We start from the raw sequence: 20,675 nt of genomic DNA, 5'->3' as shown, positions 1-20,675 counted from the left end.
ATCTTTTTTAAGTAATCAAAGACTTCAGAAGTGTCCATAACATAAATTAAGTCCACTTCATAAAACTAGAATTCATAAAAATACATTTTTTTGTCTTCTTGAGACAGGGTTTCACTATGCACTTTAGCCTGGCGTTGAGCTCACTTTGTAGCCCAGGCTGACCTCAAACTCGCAACGATCCTCCTGCCTCAGCCTCCTGAGAGCTGGGATTGATTACAGGCATGCGCCACCATGCCCAGCTCATAAAAATATTTAGAATGTATACTCATCAAAAGAAACACATACAGAGAAAGCTCACACTGAGAAAATATATTTGCATTAAATAAATCTGTGAAAAGATTTGAACCCAGAATATCTCTTGTAACTCCACGAACATGCAAAAACCACACAGATTCTTCGTTTAAAAGACTTAAAAATGTAACAATAAGATAAGTTTGTTCTTACTCTCATTTTTTGTGTTTTGGTAGGGCATAACTGTTTGCTCCAGTTTTAATGACTTTGCACGCATCCATAAATCCTTATTTCTTTCTCAGGATGGAACTTTAGTGCGGTCCCTCACTCCCTTCCATTAAGTGCCATATAAGGGCATCTTAAGTCTACCCAGTCACACATTTTCACCACCTGAAGAGGATTTAGTTTAAATCTCTTCTCATCCAGGTGCTCTGTACACTGCTGCTGGTAAGGACACAGTACAAAATTTCTAGGAAGCAGTTTTATCACTTGTATTAAGAGAATTTAAAACATTTATGCCATTGAATCGGTAATTTCTTTCCTGAGGATTTGTGATAAGAACATAATCTGAGATGTGTGGAGAGGTGCACAGACAATTAGCTAGTTATAGGATTATTTATAACACTAAATATCAGAAACCTAAATTTTTTTGTCTTTTTTTTGGTTTTTTTCCAGTATCAGGAATCGAACTCACGACCTCACGCTTGCCAGGCAGGCGCTGCACTGCTGAGCTAAATCTCCAACCCAGAAACCTGAAATTTTCATAAAGGAATGACTATTCTATACACAGAATATATTGATGCGGTGCAAGTGTGGGTTTTACTTAGATGATTTCAAGTATTGCTTAAAACATAAAAATAAAGCCCGTAGAAGGAAGCACATCGAAATATAGTTATTTATGAGTTATATGATTATGATTGATACTTTTACTTTATTATATGTCTATGTACTGTCAAAATAAACATTTAATGTTACTTTTTTCTAACAAACACAAAAGCCTATATTATGTGATAAACATCAAAGAACTCTGGAAGTCTCTCTACATACTGTAATTATTTTCGCGTTGAAGAACTTTTGCTTTCCTAATTCATAAATTTAAAAGAATTTACACATTTTAATTTCAATTAACAAAAGGATGAATGTGCTTTCTTTAAAGTTTGCAAGGCTGGAATCCTTGGATTTCAATCTGAATAGCAAATTAGGCTCCCACTTCCTCAATCTGAATAATGCTTTGAACTATCTTGAAAAGTTTTAAATTACTTAGAAACAGACCCAACATGAAAGGACCTTCACAACTATAATGGCAGAAAATTGAGGCTGAAATAAATACAAATTACAATGCCTGATTATGGCCTGCGTAAAACCCAAAAAGGTAATCAGGGCGCCCCGCACCCAGTAAAGAATCATCTTAATTAGGTGGAATGTATTTCAGCCAATATAATGAAGACGTCTGCTTTGAAGTTTTCAATTACAAGATAAAGTGTCTGACAAAAATAGCCTTTTTCCCTATTCCAGTAATTCTATTTAAAATCCCTCTCTAAGAGCCACTATGGATTTTCTGTTCCTTGCACTTTACTTAAATCATAAGCAATGTACAAATATTTTTATTAGCTTGTTCTATGAACTTAAAACTATATGGTCTTTAATTACTTTGGACATGGCAATTTCTAAGAAAAATAATTAGTTTTTGGAAGGTTTGATCTACTACTTATGCTTTTAAATTATATGGCAGCTATTTTTAATACAGAAAAATACACGTGCACATACACACACACTTGAGTGACTATACTCTTCTGTTTAGATAATCATCTTAAGCAGATGCTTCCGTTTTCACATAATTTACCTTCTTGGAAACATAATAGTTTCAAATTAAAGGTGTAAAAATAAGATTCTTTCATCCCCAAAATATGCAAAGCTGTACCACTGTACAAGTAATACGGTCAGATGCATATGAAAGTAAAGAAATACACGCCACTATTATTTAAAAAGTATAGGCTATTCAGAATTATACAGCTTAAATTACATTTAACTGTGATTTTCTGAGATAGGATTTTCTATCATGGGAGCAATCTGTAGTCATCAGAATTTGAGATTATATCATACGTTTGACTCTACCTCATATGCACATGTTATATTATTCATAGCATGTAAAGAGAAAATATAATTGGTATGATTTGGCTATTTTTTTTTCAACTTACATCCACCCTTATTTTTCTCTTTTCCTACTAATTATAGGATGAGGCAGAGAAGGACTTAACAGACCTCCCAGAACTGTCTCACCAAACTAGATACACCTCCTGAGCTCTAAATGCATTCAAATTGCCAGTTTCTACAATGAGATGGCTTACAGGGATTTTAAGTCTAACACGCATAAAACAGAGCTCATTTCTTTGGCACTATTTTCTTTTACATACTTTAATACCCCCCTTGCCTACTCGCCTCTGCCAGCCCCCCAAGATTGATTTACGCCCTCCTCCTCGGCCCTGCCAGTGAGTGACTACATCCCAGAATCTCTCCTGAATCCACCAATCCCTTCCTTCTTTGGGATTCCAGATCTGCTCATGTTTTTCACCTGGACACTGGTACCAAGATATTGATTTATCTAACATCCTTCCAAGACTCTGTTGTCTCTGACACAGATATGTAGGCAATCTTTCTAAAGACAAGTCTGACCGCAGCTCTCCACTTCCTGCAACATCATCCACAGCTTTACAGGGCTTTCTTTCTCCACGTGTGTCTTTATTCACTGCACAAATAGTCACTCAGAGCCACCACTAGCGGCCCTCCTAGCAGGCATGCTCGCAAGCCGGTTCTCTGATGGGAATGACCACCAGGCCATTGCACTCCTCCAGACTCCAGCTTCTTCTGCAATCTTTGCTGATTGCCCACTCCCTAAGCACCCTTCTGCTCTCAGTTCTTCTATTCTCACATATACCTTTCTTCTAGAATTTACTCTTAGCCTGTGAGGACTTCTTTACTTCTTGGTGTCCACCCGTCAACCATAGGTTGGGCGCACCTTGAGACCAAAGCTTTTCTTTGGGCTACTTTCTTACCTAGCGGCACACCATTTACGGATTCTGTAAGTATTTGTGGACCCAATAAATATTTATAACTGGTGCTGGGGATATAGCCCAGCGGTACAAGCACCTGCATGGCAAGTGCAAGGTTCTGAGTTCGATTCCTGGTACCAAAAAAATATGTGTAACTGACAGCGAATGAAAGAAAGCAGACAAATGGAAATACTACTGTGAATTTCCAATATTCCTATTCATTAGAGACCATCACTATTGCCCAAGTTTCCCACACACTGTGTTGGTTTTGATGCCCCAGTCTCACAGGCTGCAGTGTGTTACTTCCACTGAACTCGAATTGTCTCACTAGACCCAAGAGGAAGAGCCACACATCTAAATTCTTTGTAAGTGTCCGAAAATTGATGGCCATTTTAAAATCACTCATTATCAGAAAACGCTAGTGAACCAACTCGTTATTCTGAAAATATAAAAGAAAACTATTCTTTAAAAACACACTCAAAAATATTTATGGGTAAAATAACATAATGTCTGGAATTTGCTCTAAAATGAAATGAGAAAAGACCTCTCAGGTAGGGACAAATATAAGGTTTTTTTTTTTTTTTTTCATGAGAATCGTTTTAATAGTAGAGTCATGATAGTTGGAGGCTGATTATACTATTTTGTCTTCTCATTAAAAATATTTACTTAAGAAACATTGCGCTAGCTCCCTAGTGACACTAAATACAGTGAAACCTCCTAGATAAATTCCACAGCGTACCCTATGACTTGGCCTTTACCCAGTAACTCAGTACTACCCGGCACATGTCTACTTGTCACCTACATTTATCCTGCACAAAACTGCACAGGATATGGTTCCCACAGAGGGCTGTGATTTCCCATAGTATTTGCAAGTCTCCATTTTTTTTCCCCAGAATGCCATGCTCCATTCTTCTGGGAAAATTTATTCCATCAGTCATATTTACGAACTGCACCCTGTACGCCTCAGGCTCCCTACTGCGTCCCACTCAATGATGTCCACCATGTGCCATTCCCAGTGGACCCTACAGCCCCGCCTCATCTATTTTCTGCCCTGTAAGGTCACCTTGCTTGGAATGCAGCAGAGACTCCCAGTGAGGGCTTCTCCAGAGGCAGGCAGCCCCAGAAATCTGGAGAGTAAAGAGACTGTGTTTACATGCATGCTCTCTTCCTGCCTGCTTAGCCAGGATGGGAGTTTCCTCTTAGCTGATATGACTCCGACTGGATGGCACTTTCTGAGTGGTTCCCTTTCTGTTATAGGTGACCACTTCCTTGTCTCTGTGTCAACAGCTCAGGAATTGCTGTTTCTCATAAACCTAGCACACTATGAGTAAAGAGTTCCTCTATTAAAGTCTCCTCTAATTACTGTTCATATCTCTCCTGTTTAGATATTAATTATACAGTTGTTGACAAGACCACCAAAACCAAAAGAAGATTAGACAAAGAACTTGACCCAGATACAGACCAAGAAGTCAGAGAAAATAAGCTGATAAACAAAGCCTGTGCAATGGCCCTTGGGTGGAAAAGAAGCAAAGGGTGATCAAAGCTATGCTTGACAGTGAGCTATTCGAGCAAGAAAGCAAAGATGCAAGTGGGAAAGGCTGAAGAACCAGAGAGAACTTTGGTTAAGACTAAATAAGTTTTGATCCTAAGAGCAAGCAAATGGGAAGTGTCTGATTTCTCCTTGGCTTCCAGTCCTAAGGGATCATTTGTCCTTGAGACAATTCCTGACAGCCTTCTGCCACCCAGTCAGAAGTAGGGAGCTCTGGTAGATGGTAACCACTCAAGCAATGTTTGTTGGAATAAATGAATGAATAGAGCACACAGGAACACTTTTGGGGCTTTTCCATTATATATTAGCATGGCTTTGTCACTTCAATAGCTCTTCCTTATACAAATCATTTCTGAACTTTATCCTGTTGACTCTCTGCTGCCTTCCCAGCTATAAGCATAAAGAGCAAGAGCAGTATATGAGCTCAACCCTGAAAGGAAGTCAAGGCCAGTCTTCCACATCACAACAGCCACTCCATCCCAGGGATGCTAAATTTAACAAGGAACATCACCAATTCAAGTGACAGAGATTCCTGCCACAATCATCTTGGTTACTCTGCTGACCTACTAATTTGAGGTGAATGGGGAAGGGTCATTTGTAATTGATCAAAAGAGTAAAATGAGAGCTATTTGGGTTGCTTTAGAATACAATCTTCTTGCTTTTATGCATAAAGTGTAACACAAAGCAAGTACCAACGAAAGATTACAAATATGCTTTGTAATGATTTGCTTTACTGATAGTGTAACCTGACTTATACAAAAAAATTTTTTTAATTAGCTCCCTCCTCATTGAAAAATAAGTGGGAATGAGTGGCTAAAACCTGCTTGAAAATATTGTCATTATAAATTTATTTTTAATACAACAAAATAAATTTGAAATACATAGTATTCCCAATATCAGTAACTAAATACTCAATAAGGTCACGATAATGCTTCTATATATGGGTATTTTATGGCAATGGATATGTCCATCTCCTCATAAGGAAGAATGATGAAATTGAATGCAAATAACCAGTTTCATTTTTACCTAGTTATGCATTCAAGATCTCAGTAAACCAAAAAGTATCACATATCTATGGCACAATGCTTGCTTAAAAAATCAGCATGAAAACTTTTTATTTCGGTAGAAAATGAATTGAAAAAATTTTCAAATGCTACTCATTTATTTTTTAACCTCAAACAAATACATCAGTTTTCAGAGTGACAGGGTGACTTTGCAAGGCGCTTTTCCCGAGCAATTCTATCCTATATAAAGTTTTAAATTGATAACGCAGGAGAGAAAGTCATACCAAAATCTGGTGGAGTAAACTCTAACTGTGACCTAAATACATTTTTTTTTCAGTAAAATAGTAACACTGCTCACCAGAGAGGCCATCGTGAATCCGATGACTTCAATATAGCCGTCATCGTGACGCTGCGGCTCAAAGTCGTGGTGATCTCCTGGGTTTCCCCACGGCATTGTGCCAGCACAATATCTGCAAGGCAAGGTTAAAAACACAATGAAATAGACTCTGTTCTCCTCAGGATGATCACTAGAAATCAGGTGATAGTTAAGTAAATTCATATCTGTAGCAAAACCTCACCCTGTATCTCATAATTATGTAGTTTAAATAATTTCCGGTATCAGTTTAAAAGTAAATTTAAAGAAAAACAATTGATAGACCCAGTGTTTACTAATACAAGAAGCATCTTCTGCTCTTGATACATGCCTTTCAACAGAAGGGAAAATGAACTTTCCCTTTCCAAAATATCAACCTGTGAAAATGGGAAAAGCACCCCGTAGTACCCAAATTCTCCCTAATTCATTATTTGCCAGCATTTCTCACTGTAGAATTCATTGATGTCTGTCTTCTACGATATAGTGTAAATTGTTCTTAGATGGTTTCAGAATTTAGTCTGGAAGGAAGACATTCATGCAGGTAAAAAAGAGACAACCCAGGTGGCCAACACTGACCACCATACAAACAACTGAGAAGTATCCATGGGAGAGGAGAAGGGAAGAAGAAAGAAATGGAGAAGGCATGAAGATATGAAATGATAAAAGGAAGGGGAAATGAAATCAGAAAAGCAGAGGGAGGAGAATACAGAAGTAAAGAAGGAGAAATACGAAAAATAAAAAGAAGAGGAGACTAGAAATAGAAACAAATTAAAAACCCTAATTGGCAATGTTTTGTGTGAATCTAGGCCGTCCACTGAAACTAAACTGAAGATGCCTCTGGTATCATGGAATAACACTGACTAACTCTACTGAGCCATGTCAAGAACACTCGGGAGGGGGGCTGGGGATTTAGCTCAGAGGCACAGCGCCTGCCTGGCAAGCACAAGGTCATGAGTTCGATTCCCGGTACTAGAAGAAAACCAAAAAAAAAAGAACACTTGGGAGGCTGTGACATGTTTTCCAATACATAAATTTACATAGGACCCTCATTTCAATCAAAGCCAGTGTAAGTAGACTTTAATTGTATATTTTCTGCCTACACTGTTTAGTGCAAGTAACAAGGATGATAGGACCATTCCTTCCAAAAGCTTGACTTCTGTTTCTAGAATCTAATTTTATGCCACCAAGTTAACATTATTATTTGAGACTTAGAAAACATTCCTGAAGAACATAATAATATAAAGAGAGCTGACACGCTGGCTACAAAATGCTACTCTAATTGATGCTGTTTTTTTCAAAGCAATCATCCAGCAATGAGATCCAAAGGTCAGGATGGTTCCCCAACAGCTTTGGGAGAACTGCTAGCAGGCATTTATTTATCCACATCTATCATTCTTAGAGGCAGAGGAGTGAGGTAAAGAAAGGCAGTAACTGAAAATTAAATGAAGATGTTCCTATCGAGAGAAGTGAGTGGATTTCTTAAGGCTGGGTGAGTTCAGACCTTGAACTCCATATCACACACGCAACTACCTCCCATAGCAAGCACATAATAAACCAAAGAGGACAATAAGTCTTCAGAGCTGGAAACCTCTACCAGCTCATGAAGAGAACTGATTTTTCACTGGTTATACCTGAAATGTTTCCATTTGGAAAGCAGATAGGCTCAAGTCAGAGTTCACATCAAAGCACAGAAACAATACGAACAGAGCTTACCTGGGTATATTTAAAAATACTATACACTGGAACTTCAGTTCCTGAATCTTTGGGGTGAGATCTGTTCCATCACACTGCAACAGTGAGAGCAGAAAGGCGAGAGTTTGGAAGCAGTCACAAGTCTATAACAGGGACCATGGACAGCGGGCTGATAGAATGCGCTGCGTTCTGCTACCCTGCGCTGCTTCGCTCTGCTTGGTTGATGTCCGTTAACAGGACTGCAAGCACGATGCTGATACCTGGCCTAGACCCAGCTCTCGGTGCCTTAACCCAAACAGTTTTTGCTTTCTTCCGGCAATCAAGGAAATACTGTCATGCTTAACCTTACATTATTATTAGATATTTAGGTGTATCATATGAACACTAAAACATGCTTAAAAAGAATGAAACTTCGGCAGCATTCACCACTACAACCATCTAACTCAAACAAGTCATGAATTTATGTTCTTTGCTTTTGGGAAATACTTTTTATTTTGAAAACATTAATCAGAGTGTTTTAAACACTATTTAAACAATGTGTATACAGCAAGTTTTAGAAAAGGTATTTATTAGAAAACAGTATCGTAATAGAGCATTTTATTCTTGCCATGGCATGAGGTTATTGCTCTACGTATAAATAGTTAATAACGTCACATAAATGTAAATAAAATGTGCTGATAAGTATAGACCAAGAAAACACAAGACAACAGAAGTGATGTGTTCTTACAAATTCAGTCTTTTACAGCCTTGGATTGGACTTCTGAGATGAAACTTTTGCTGGAGTTTGTACATGACCCTGGTTTCAAGGGCCCCCACCAGTATGGCCTCAGTACCTTTGCTTGCAGCTCTCTGGACCAGGAATTGCATTCTCGGCACGGACATCCTCTGACTCATCATAGAAAAGCTTTCCACTCCCTTTCTCCTTTATCATTGGCCCCAAATATCAAAAGAGGAAAACTCTAGCCAGGAGTGCAGTCCTCTCGCTCTCAAAGGTACAAAGCCTGCTATGCTGTCTGCTTCCTCACACCTTTGTCCCAGAAGTCCCTTGTTACCTTGTTTTTGGAAAAGGGAGTAAAACATTCTCCCCACACCTACAAACTTCTAAAGATTTCTTTAGAGTTTCAAACAAAATCATACGTGACTTTGCACTAGTCAAGCTTATTTCTAGACACCCACATTCTTTTCCCGGCCACCTATTTTTCATGAGTACTCTCAAAAAAATTGTTTCGAGGCAATCATGCAGTCCTAAATAAAATATTTTCCAATATAACTTAGGAATCAGATTCTAGATAGTGACTGAAAGTGTTTTTAGATACGCTCAACTACTAAGCAAACATAAAATGTGCCAATGTATTTAATGACTTCAGATGAGTTCGTGGATGATAATGCCAATGAAGAAAACATTTAGACATTTTAAATTAGTAAAGTGGAGGGTTGGAAGCAACTAAATTTTAAAAAAAAATAGAATGTGATGCAATAATTACCAGCAATGCTGCTGCATTACAGAAAAATGCTATAATAAAAGTTACTGTATTTAGAATAGAATTCATTTCTTAAACTTTCTAGTCTTTCCTCCTGGGAAACAAGTCAGTGGTTCTTGGAGTTCACCAAATAATATAAAGATGTGCACCTCACAATATGTAGGATTTTATCAAAGATTTTTAAACCCAAATACTGCATTAAACTGCAATATTCTTTAGGATATTCTTGTCAACGTTTCTCCCTTCAAGCACATGCAAAGAAAAACATTCACATGCAAAATACATTCCCGTCTACAAGTTCACTATTAGTAAATCAAATAATAACAAGAAAAATGCAGAGAGTAAAGCAAATAGTACTATATGCAGGATTCTTAAATTGTTTTGTGCTTTCTTGGTCTAATATACACATTTTACATTCAAGTGATACAATAATTGCAAGCGATGTTGAACTATTTCTTCAGTATTAAAACTAGTCTTTCTATGTAATTTTATACCCAGCAAAGGCAGAGGCAACACACGGCAAGTATTCATGAATATTGGTTGAATGAACCACACTAAATGTCTTCTAAACTATATGCAGTCCAGGGATTAACCTCTATAAAAACTGGTCCCTGAGAGCTTATTTTTGTGATATTCATATTTACACGCAAACAAAATGAATTGATTATGTCCAATACTTACAACAACTTTAACATGTTTGGATAGATCTCTAGAACTTCTCTGTAGGAAATCAGAAAAAGCTGCCTATACCACAGGAAATAAGAAAAAAAGATATTCCAAATTACATGGTTTTATCAACTCTTTGCTTCCATACTACAGCTAGTTTCAGGTTATGCAAAAATATGTAATCCAGTGCTCCTTTTTCTCAGGAAAAAACGAAGGTAGGGCAATGGCTATCAAAACGGAAATCTTTGTTTTCAAAGCACAATAGATAATAAAATTTAAGATCACAGAAAAAGCATGAGGATGTGGATAACCCCAAGGGTCAATTTATTCTGACTCTCCTCCCTTGCTACCCTTGCACCCATTAGATGCTGAAATAATCCTTAACTTGCCACTAGAACTGTCCGCTTTACATCCTTTTATTTTCTCCCTCCAGCCAATGGTATCAATTTAAACCGTGCTTTTAACCAATACTTAATGCCTTTCCCCCCATCTCTACCTATAGGGATGTCTCTAAGGAAGAAAAGAAGGAGGTCCCTCTCATCCATACATACTTCCATGAAAACCTTCCCACGTTCTGCCACTTTCCCGTCGGAATGTCCGTGTGACAGGACATGCCCTAGGGAGAACTACATTTTCTTTCTTTGGTACTGGGAATCAAACTCAGGACCTTGCACTTGCCAGGCAGGCACTTGTGCCGCTGAGCTATAACCCCAGCGAGAACTACACTCTAATCTAAGACTCTCCACACTTTTTTCAGTCTACCCAAAGTCACCCTCCCTATACTGGCTTTCATGTTTGTTTTTTAAAACATTTTTTGAATATTATCCACTCTTGTAAAACATGGAATGTGGGCTTTAAAAATTCAAAGATGCTAAGCGTCATCACCCCAACTACTAATTTAAAAAACACACCCTTACTTTCATTCTTAAATGAAGACATTAAACAGTATATAAACATAAATATAAATGCGTGATGTATATGTTACTGTCTTTAAACATACAGTGTCCATTACTCAATGAGTCAGCATTAAATAATATATAATAATTATAAAACAAAAGATGTATACTTACCCCGGCATAGAACATTTTATTTCGAAAACGACTATTGAATTTCTCTGGATTTGCTTCTGTGAAAAAGAAGAGGAAGTCTTGTTCTAGAGAGCTCTTTAAAGATCAGCACATTGCATCCCCACCCAACTACCCTGTAGATCTAGCACACCCCATGGTTCTGTTATCATCTTTCCTTACTCCAGGTCGGTTGCTACTGGTACAGCTGTCCAGCGCTACAATAATTCACTTCTAAATTGGCAGCACTGAATGTAACTGGGAGCTTGTCAGAAATAAACCCACTAAGCCCCACCTAGATCCACTGAATGTCAGAGTTTGTGTGGGCATCTAGGAAAGGCAGTGTCATGAGCTCTCCAGGTCATTCTTATTCAAGGTGAGACTTACTGAAATTTAAGCCACTTTGCACTGTTTTTTAAAACAGAGATAGGAGGTGGAGATGTATTATTTTCCTATGACCCTGAGGCATGCAGCTCCAAATGTAACTGGATACAGGAAATTTGGACAAAATTAAGGAAGAATTTGCTTTAACATTTTGCAAAAACTCAGAGCTACCATCTGCTCTCTTGGTTGTGACATGCCTTGGAAGAAATAATTTATTTCAGTGGAAAACACACACACACACACACACACACACACACACACACACACAGATGGCCTGCCAAACGGACTTGGCATATTACAGGAAAGGCTGTGGCTAAAAAATGATTTGATTTTAAATTTGCTCCTATTTATTATGTAAAGACCCAAAAAGATGAAACAAGAATCTATATCAGAGAGTTTTCACATGAATTAAAGGAATTATACAAACCCTAAATGAAGTGTTTCCTCACATTTCTTTCTAATAAAATTCCACAATTTTCCAAAAGAACTTCCTGTCTAAATTTAGCCTTCTGCTGTTTTATCCAGTATAGTAAATCCCTTCTTAAACTAAGTCTTCCCCCAGTCATTTCTGTACACAGTTGTCTACCCCACTGAAACTCAACAAGTCCACACCCTGACCATCAATGACAATCCCCAAAAGCTATCTAAAAGAAGAAGAGTAGCAAATAATTCAAAAACATGGCCAAGCAAAACATACAGGACCTCAGAAAGTAACCCTGGATCAATGGTTACTAGATTATTTTAACGACGATTGGAGCATAATAATAGCACATGACGTAGAAATTGGGTTTTCAAAAAAAAGTGCAAACTAAACATTAGAGAAGGGAGAATTGGAAAGATTGGCTTTTGAGAGCTATCTTTGTCTGTAAATAGTTTTTGTATTTCAAAGCTTTCCTAAACTCCATACTACCATCAGAAGTACTCTAACCCTAGAAACAAAATGAAACAAAAGGTCGCTGTATACGGTACAGTAAACAAAAGGAAGGATGGCATTAACTGCTCCTGCCTGTCTTGGCCCTCCTCCCGTTCTTGGCCCCAGAGCCGAACATTTTTACAGTCTAGGATTCCATCCGGGTGAACGCGGGTGCTAAACGATATGCTGTTTTCGACGTTTTTAGAGTCAGATTTGGCCAGGCTCCGTTTTCATTTTCAGTTCCAGTAACTTTCTTGCTTTAGGAGGCCAGAAGTAAAATGAAAATCTTTTTTGCTATGCAATTTATCTCAAGTATATGGGCTGTAATTAAAAAAAAAAAAAAAAAAAAAAAATCGGGTCCAGCGATGAGGCAAGTTTTTGAGCAATGGCAAATGGCAGCAAAAATCTGGCCTGGAACTTTTTCAGAGCATTGATGCCCACAGCTATTAACTGAATCATAAATCAACTATTAACATTGGCATATTTTCTAATGTATGGTTTGGGAAATATTCACATCACTATGAAGTTTTCCTATAAGACTTGAAAAATTGAAAACTCTTTTTAAGGAATAGCTTTTTCTATCAAAAGAGAGTACTTCCTCTAAGATCTCTAAAAAGTTAAATTTAAGAAACAAACTGTGTTTTTGGTGATTTCATTCATGCATTTGACAAAAACAGTCACCTCCGATGTAATGTAGTGAATAAATTTCATTGAGATTAATAAACTTTTAAAAACAGATCTATTGAAACATCTACCATTCAAAGAGATGTCAGAAAGACATAAAAGAGGTAGGGGACTTGTGCATATGCCTTGGCCTAGACGGAAAGGTTGTGAGGGAAACCCTATTCGTTTCAGGATGAGAAACCTATCTATTATATTCGATGAATCCTAGAGTAAGCTTGCCTTGGCAATTGGATCTTTTGCCTATTTTTACATCTACCTTATTCCAAGAAAAATATCCCAATAAGGAAGAAATGTCAGCTGAAGCGAAGGGAGATGTCACTGCTCAGTGACAGAGCTTGCCCACTTCATGCAGAGGCCAGGCCATCAGAAAGTAAAGGGCCTCCTGCACAAACAATGACCGGCCACTCCGCATTGGCTGTGCAGAGGAAGGCATTGTTTGGTTGGTTGTGCCTCTGTGTGTATAAGAGTTGATGTGTTTTTAAGGAGGACCAAGAGTGTGGACCTCAACTACAATGGAAAAGGGAGTAAGGACAAAGAATTGGGAAAGAGTCAGTGAAAGCTTAAGGGCTCCCACTCCTCCAGCAAGTGTGTCTGTTAGCTGGTATGAGGTAAGCATGAAAAGCTACTCTCAAAAAAGGCTAACAATGCTCAGCATATCAACACACCTCATGACTTGGCAGTGGAAGAAGCCAAGATTTATTGTTCTTATTCCTAAGTTGCCCATCCTCCTCATCCACAGAAAGAGTGTGAATGGCAGGATGCACACACTCGCTGTGTTTGTGTATGCCACCATTCTGCTGACGGTCTGACTGCAGAATAACAGTTTCCAATTCCTCCTATAACAAATTGCGATAAACTTAACTACTTAAAACAACACGCATTCATCTTCTTAAAGTCCCCTAGGGCAACATTCTCCACCGGCCTCTCCTGGAACCTATGCTCAGGGTCTTACGAGGCCCAAATCATGGTACCATACTGCAGGACCTTATGAAAGTCTCCGGTAAAGATTCACTTCCCAGCTGGTCCAGGTGGTCGGCAGACTCCATGTCCTTGTGGTTGCAGAAGTGAAGTTCTCTTTCCTTGCTGGCTGCGGGGTAGGGCTCCTCATTGGTTTGAGAGGCCATCTGCATTCCCCTATCACCCAGCAACTGCATGTTAACTCCCAGCACTCTGACTCTGCCTTCTACTTCTTTCAAAGGGCTCAGGTTATTTCCTTGGGCCTATCCAGATAGTCCAGGATTCCCTTCCTATCTTAAAAGCAGCGGATATGTTCGCTTTCATTACATCTACACAGTCCTTCTACTACATCAGGTAAATAACCACAGGCATAATGAGAGATGATCATCATTACAGCCAAAATTCTACCTGCCACTGTCTATCCCCTGGTCTTCATGACTCATGTCACTCCTATATGAAAATGTATTTACTCCATCCAAGGTCCCCAAAGGTCTCTTCTCATTACAACATCAACTCGAAATCCAAAAATCTCATCTAAATCTCATTAGCTGAAACTTCATAAATCTTATTATCTAAATCATCTAAATGAGTTGGCTCTGGATGTAATCCACTTATGATGAGAATGGAACTCTCAGTATAATCCATTCCACTGATTAAATATATTAACCCCAGGCTTATGTACAGAACAATACGTGTCAAAAGAATGGAGAGCCTAGCCAGACATGGTGGTGCACATCCGTAACCTCAGCATTCTGGGAAGTTGAGGGAGGAGGATTGCGAGTGCAACCCAAGCTCGGCAATGTAGTGAGACCATATCTCGAAATAAAAAATGGAAAGGGGCCTGGGGATATGGTTCACTGTGAAAGCCCTGGGTTCAATCTCCTATACTGAAGAGAAAAAAAAATTATGGAATCCTAAAACCATGCTTTTGTCTGTGATTTCTTACGGATTTAGCTTTATGTCACTTTTAAATATTTATTTCAGCCCAGCCATCATCCTGTAGGTCTTAGGAGGATTTGATAAAAATGACTTATTCATTTCCTCTTCCTGTCAGACTAAGTTCTTATTCCCTTTCCCCCTTGATTGGCCCTTAATGGCCCTACAGATCGTTTTCACTGAGCTAATCTTATAGCTTTCCTAACAAACATGTCTTCAAAAAAAGAAGAAGCGCAAGATGTCTGAGTCACAGTCATATAGTTTCTGCGTAAGCTGCCAAAAGCATACTCAGTGACTGTGAGTGTTGCAAGGGGCCTCAAAGACTGCTCAGCTGTGAACACAATTTCCCTTATGTTTCTGTACCAAGCCTGCACACAAAAACCCCATCCCTCTGTCCCTTACAGTTATCCCCCTTGGAAAGAATACAGCTACGGAATCCGAAGGATCCTAAGCATGTTACTCTCTTGCCATAGGGCTCCACCCACCATCAAGTTCTTTAAGATCCCAAATAATACAACATCAAGAAAAAATGCTCATGAAACATGTACAAGTTTACCTCCTCAGAGATTTAGTATTTCATTAATTAACATACATTTATTATAAGTTAAAGTCAACATCTGGATATCCTCAACATATGAGCATGTGAAGCCTACTGGTCAAAATTTATGGCTGAAATCTCTCAGGTTAAAAAAAAACAAAACACTGTTCCCTGGGATAACACAAATGGAGCCAGAAAACATAGCTATGCAGAGCCATGTCAAAAGCATTACACATATTTTTCTAAACCCAGTATATGGAACAAAAGGTAAGAAATCCTATGTGTTTTCCTTTTTAAGTCAGAAAACCATATTACATCAAAATGAAGAAATAGTTGAAAAGTCAGCATGTTTATTTGTATCTCTGAAAACACACAATGTGAATTATTAATGATAACATAAAAGAGCCTTTGTAATCTTAGGTACTATTACCTAAAGTGCATAAGGTTCCTTTAAAACACATAAGGGCTGGTTAAAAACTGCTGACATGTTCAACTAATTGTAGCCCAGGCTGCCTTTGATGAGATACTACCAGGGAAAACTAGCTCACAGCTCAAGGTCAGTGAAAAAATGACAGTGAACCCAGACATACACGCAACACAACACCATACACTCCCAAGTTCTCAGAATTGGATTATTGCCCATGTTACATATACACACATATTCATCATCTATACACTGACAAGCAAGGCCCTGTAACTCACAGCTCACACTGGAGTATTTACACTTTTAACTGTTAAAAATATGCAAGTACATACACATAAATTCAGCATGCACAGCTTTGTCATATACCTCCTTTACCTGAGGCATATTAGGGAGACATATGCAAATCCAAATGCAATGCTATGTATATAAAAATCAATATAAAATTTGAACCTCATATATTTCCCATATCTTCCATATTCCATCCACTGGCTACTTATTCCATTTAAAGACTTCAGCTATGCCTATGCATCACTTTCAACTCAAATTGCATATATTAAACCATCTTTCCTTATTTCCAACATCATCTCCTATTTAGGACAATTTTTTCCCCAACATTATCACCATTTTCCAAAACTGCAGAAAAATCTTTCATCACATACTGATCGCTCATCTGACCCATCCATTGACAACCACATTCCCTCTGTACTTCCCTGTGAGAAATTTTCCTACCCACTTACTTCTTGTCAATATCAAGCTCCTCCCTTTATCTCCCTGCCGCATTACCCCCTACACTGGAAATTTCCCCCATATCCTTTTACTGCCACCAGTCCTGCTGCAGTCCCATTATTTACTGTCTATGCAGCTAGTCTTGCCATCACAGTTCATTATTTACCTTTGATCAAGGGTCTACTCCCCAATTAAACTTCTGCGATTGCATCATTTACTGACCCAGCCCCTGGACTGGGAACTGGGAATGGAAAAATAACTAAGACATGATCTTCAGCCTTTACAGACTTTACAATGAGGGAGAAGGTATGACGGTGAAAAGTAAAACGTCCTTGTATAGATGCTAGGGGAAATGGTTACATAAGATCCAGTGGTGAAACGATCAGAAAAGTGTTCCAGAAGGAGGCACACTGAACTCTGGCATGATGAGTAGGTGATGTGTAGCAGTCAGGGTGAAAAGAAGGTTGACAAGAACATAGACGGTGAGATTTCCTCAAAGGCAACCTGCTGCAATTTCAGAGTCCAGACAGGAGACTTGTTGTACCTCTGTCCCAGTGACTGCAGTGATGAAATTTAGCTAACCACTGAGAGTAACTTTAACTAAATCTGTCAGTTTTCTAAGATGTGAATCACGAAACATTTCCAATCCTTTGAGACGTGCTGATCTGCATGTCTCTGTATATTCAGTGAAAATAGTAAATCCTAAATCAAATTTAAACACTACTGCCTCCTCTGGAGCCAAAATTGTATTTCCTTGACCTTGCAGCATAAGGTTCAGAGGCTCTGAGTAATAATTTCAATGAGGGGGTAAAATGGAAGCATTCGATCTCAGACTTGCAAGTTTGATGTGTTTAATATCCACGTCAAAAAAGTGACAATCTCATTCACAGCACTGGCAAAGTGAGACCTCATGTTGTCACTGATACCTGTAATCACTATTACAGGACTAAACGTTAATAGATTGGAATATTTTCTATATACTCAATTGTAATACTTTCAATATGCTCCCATTAGCACTGTGATAATGTAAAAGTACTGAAAGTACTGGGGCACTATTCCACGTGACAATTAAATAACCAATCCTATTACATCTCCAAATTCTGTTCCAAATTACTGCACTATCTCATAAGAATCAACAATTCAGCCACGGATGTCTCACCATTTTGAGAAAAAATACGCATTTCTGTTTCCAACCAAGAGGAATATTCTTCCTTTCTCATCAAAGATAAAAGAAACCCAAACTGTCAAGTATTTGTCTTCTTCACTTACAATGTCAAGCTTATTGTTGTGATTTTCTTTACCTCCTGCTTGATTTTCTACTGGTAATTCTAAAAGCATTTGTACAATAATGACACTATTATGCTCTCTGCAAATAAAAGCCATTCAATTGACTGTTCTATAAAATATACAATATAGGTTGTTATGTGAGGAGCTGTCCATGTGATGGGTATTTTCCCATCTATGCCAAAAATTCCATCTATAGTTAGTTTTTCTATAGTTAGTTTTTCCTCTTAAATTTTTCCTTCTATAGTTAGTTTTTCTCTTAAATTTTTCCTTCCTAAGATTTGTATTTGTTATCCATTACTTTTAGGCAGATTGGCATAGCTTCAAATATTGCCTTTTCTTGACTAATACTTAACTCTATCCAAGCTCATATATTCACAACGGCTCTCAAGAGACTAAGTCACCCTCTCGATACCTGATAGCAAATTATACAGGTTTTAAGAAGCCTCAAATTGCAAGTGATTGTCTGCGAGAAAGTTTGAAGTCTCAACTATGAGCGGTCTTGGTTTCACAACAATCACTATCTACCAACAAAATTAAGTCTGCCCCACCCCTACTGAAAATGTGGTCTTACTTATCTTTGTTTTTCTTCTTTAACTTAGCTTAAGATTTCTTGGACGACCAAAGAAAAACAAAGGGGAAATCTAAATGAACACGAATCAGTTTAAAAAATAGCTTGATTAATATTTTTCATACAGAGTAATTATTTTATTTAATCTATAAAGAATAGATTAATAGATACTGCAATGTGTACGGTCCAGTGGCATCAACAAAATTTAGCTCCAGTAAATATGGATATTTGTTTTTCATGAGCTCTAGCTCACCTTCACGAATATTTTATCTATCACTGCCAAACCAACAAAATTCTCCCTTATCAGCCGTTCATGGCTGGTTTTCCTCAAAGCCTTTGGCTTTCACACAGAAAAAGATGTTTTCAATTCTATTTCACATCACATTAAAATACACACTAACATTCAGCAATAAACTATTCAGAGGTTAGTACTTGACATACTTAAATCAATTATTTTATAATCACATTTATATATATATATATATATAAACATACACAACAATAGTTTATATTCTACTCTAAAACTAACTGGTATCACAGTTTAAAGGAAAACATACATAAATAAACACACATAACAATAGTTGCATATTCTACTTTAAAATTAAGTAGTATTATAACTTAAAGGAAAAGGAGAAAGACCACTTTCCCCAGAATTCTCTTCCAAGCCTGGTCCACCTCGGTGTATCTCCTCGCTTCCCTCTCACTGTGATGATAGAAATTTCACCATATGACAAGGAAGTGTGTCATCAGGGTAACTTTTGGAATAATTGTTGGATGAGCTCATTGTGGACCACTTACTCATTCAGGCTGATTTTCATGCCAAGATGTCTACTTTGGAAAACTCATGTGGTAGTGATAATTGTGCTACTGTTCCAATTGTTAAGGAACCTGGGGATTGTACTAAGAAGCTTAGAAGATTTAGAGTCTCGTAAAAAGTATTGGGAGAAGGGGGCTAGGGAAAGGGGTAAGAAAAAAAAAGGGAATCTCTCATTTACTTCCAAAATTAAATATAAGAAGAACAACAGGTCATAAACCTTGGCTCTAATGTAGGTCCCTTTGCATATGATCTCTAAGATTTGCCATGACAGGTATGTTGGGCAGGGATGGGGCTGCTGGTTTAGGGTATTTGTGGGTCTTTTACTAGCCATCCATTCTGTGGTTTTCCCACTAATCAGAGAGGAAGACCAGCTATGGTCGTGCTTGGCAGAGATCTGGACCTCCAAAGAAACTGTCGCTCAGAAGGCCAAAGTCTACCAGGATTGCTGAATTCAGGAAGGTCCTTCACACAGTTGTAGTTAGCTGTATTTTGTATTCTCACACTCAGAATCCTATAGTTGCACCGGGGACAGCCAGTACCTAGGAGCAGCATCAGAATTTTTTCTACCTTATTACCACACTCTGACACTTTAGCTTTTAGATATTAGGATTCTTTATCTCAAATTCCATAGTTTAAATGGATTGGGGTTCTTCTTAATCTGTGCAAAAAGAAAAAGATACCTCCTCATTTATGACTGTCTTTGCTCAAGTTTCTTAGCACCCTACATCCTAGCACTACTTTGATTATATATAGACACATTCACAAGGAAGTTTGCACTGATATAGCTATAGGTAACAGGCATAAACAGAAGTATGTAGTATAGTTCTAATAACAGGAAGAGAGTGTAAGAGAAAGAGAGATTGAGGTGAATCAAGAAACAGAGATTGATTGAGGCTACCAAGCAAAAGCCAAAATCCTAAATTTTCTCAGTTCTGAAATGTATAGGAAAATATTTTACAATTTATCCTTATTTCATCTTACTTCTCTTTCTAAATTTGTTTTGCTTCCTTCAGTCCTGTCCCTATCTCTTGCAGCACCTCAAATTACCACTCGGCTTCATTCACACCTCTGACTCCTCTGGTGACATTCCTAGTACCTATCTGATTCAATCGTCATCATTCTCTTTTCTTTCAACTTAAACTTTCCATAGCCCCTCTACCCTCCTAACAAGACTATGTCTGCTTTTGCTACCATGTATCAGTGGCTCTGGCTATGAAATACTGAATTTTAACCACCGGTGGCTTGTGAAGCTATGAGTATCCTAATGATTCTAGAGAATGAGGCTCTTTATCTTAGTAGTTCACTCACTTCAAAAATTTCCAGTCAAACTG

The 20,675-nt window shown here is 38.1% G+C and overlaps 1 protein-coding gene across 1 annotated transcript in view; it reads right to left on the bottom strand.

Annotated features, from left to right (window-relative positions):
• Positions 1–20,675, bottom strand: part of Dgki (diacylglycerol kinase, iota) — a 421,640-nt gene that overhangs the window by 140,755 nt on the left and 260,210 nt on the right. The window contains 4 exon segments of the mRNA XM_013505028.1: positions 6,193–6,304; positions 7,921–7,994; positions 10,062–10,124; positions 11,117–11,172. Of these exon segments, the coding sequence (XP_013360482.1) occupies positions 6,193–6,304; positions 7,921–7,994; positions 10,062–10,124; positions 11,117–11,172 (305 nt within the window).

Source organism: Chinchilla lanigera, unplaced genomic scaffold (genome assembly GCF_000276665.1).
Source record: "Chinchilla lanigera isolate Chin_1 unplaced genomic scaffold, ChiLan1.0 scaffold00093, whole genome shotgun sequence".
In the NCBI taxonomy this organism is placed as follows: domain Eukaryota; kingdom Metazoa; phylum Chordata; class Mammalia; order Rodentia; family Chinchillidae; genus Chinchilla; species Chinchilla lanigera.
This window is presented reverse-complemented; position numbering and strand designations above follow the sequence as displayed.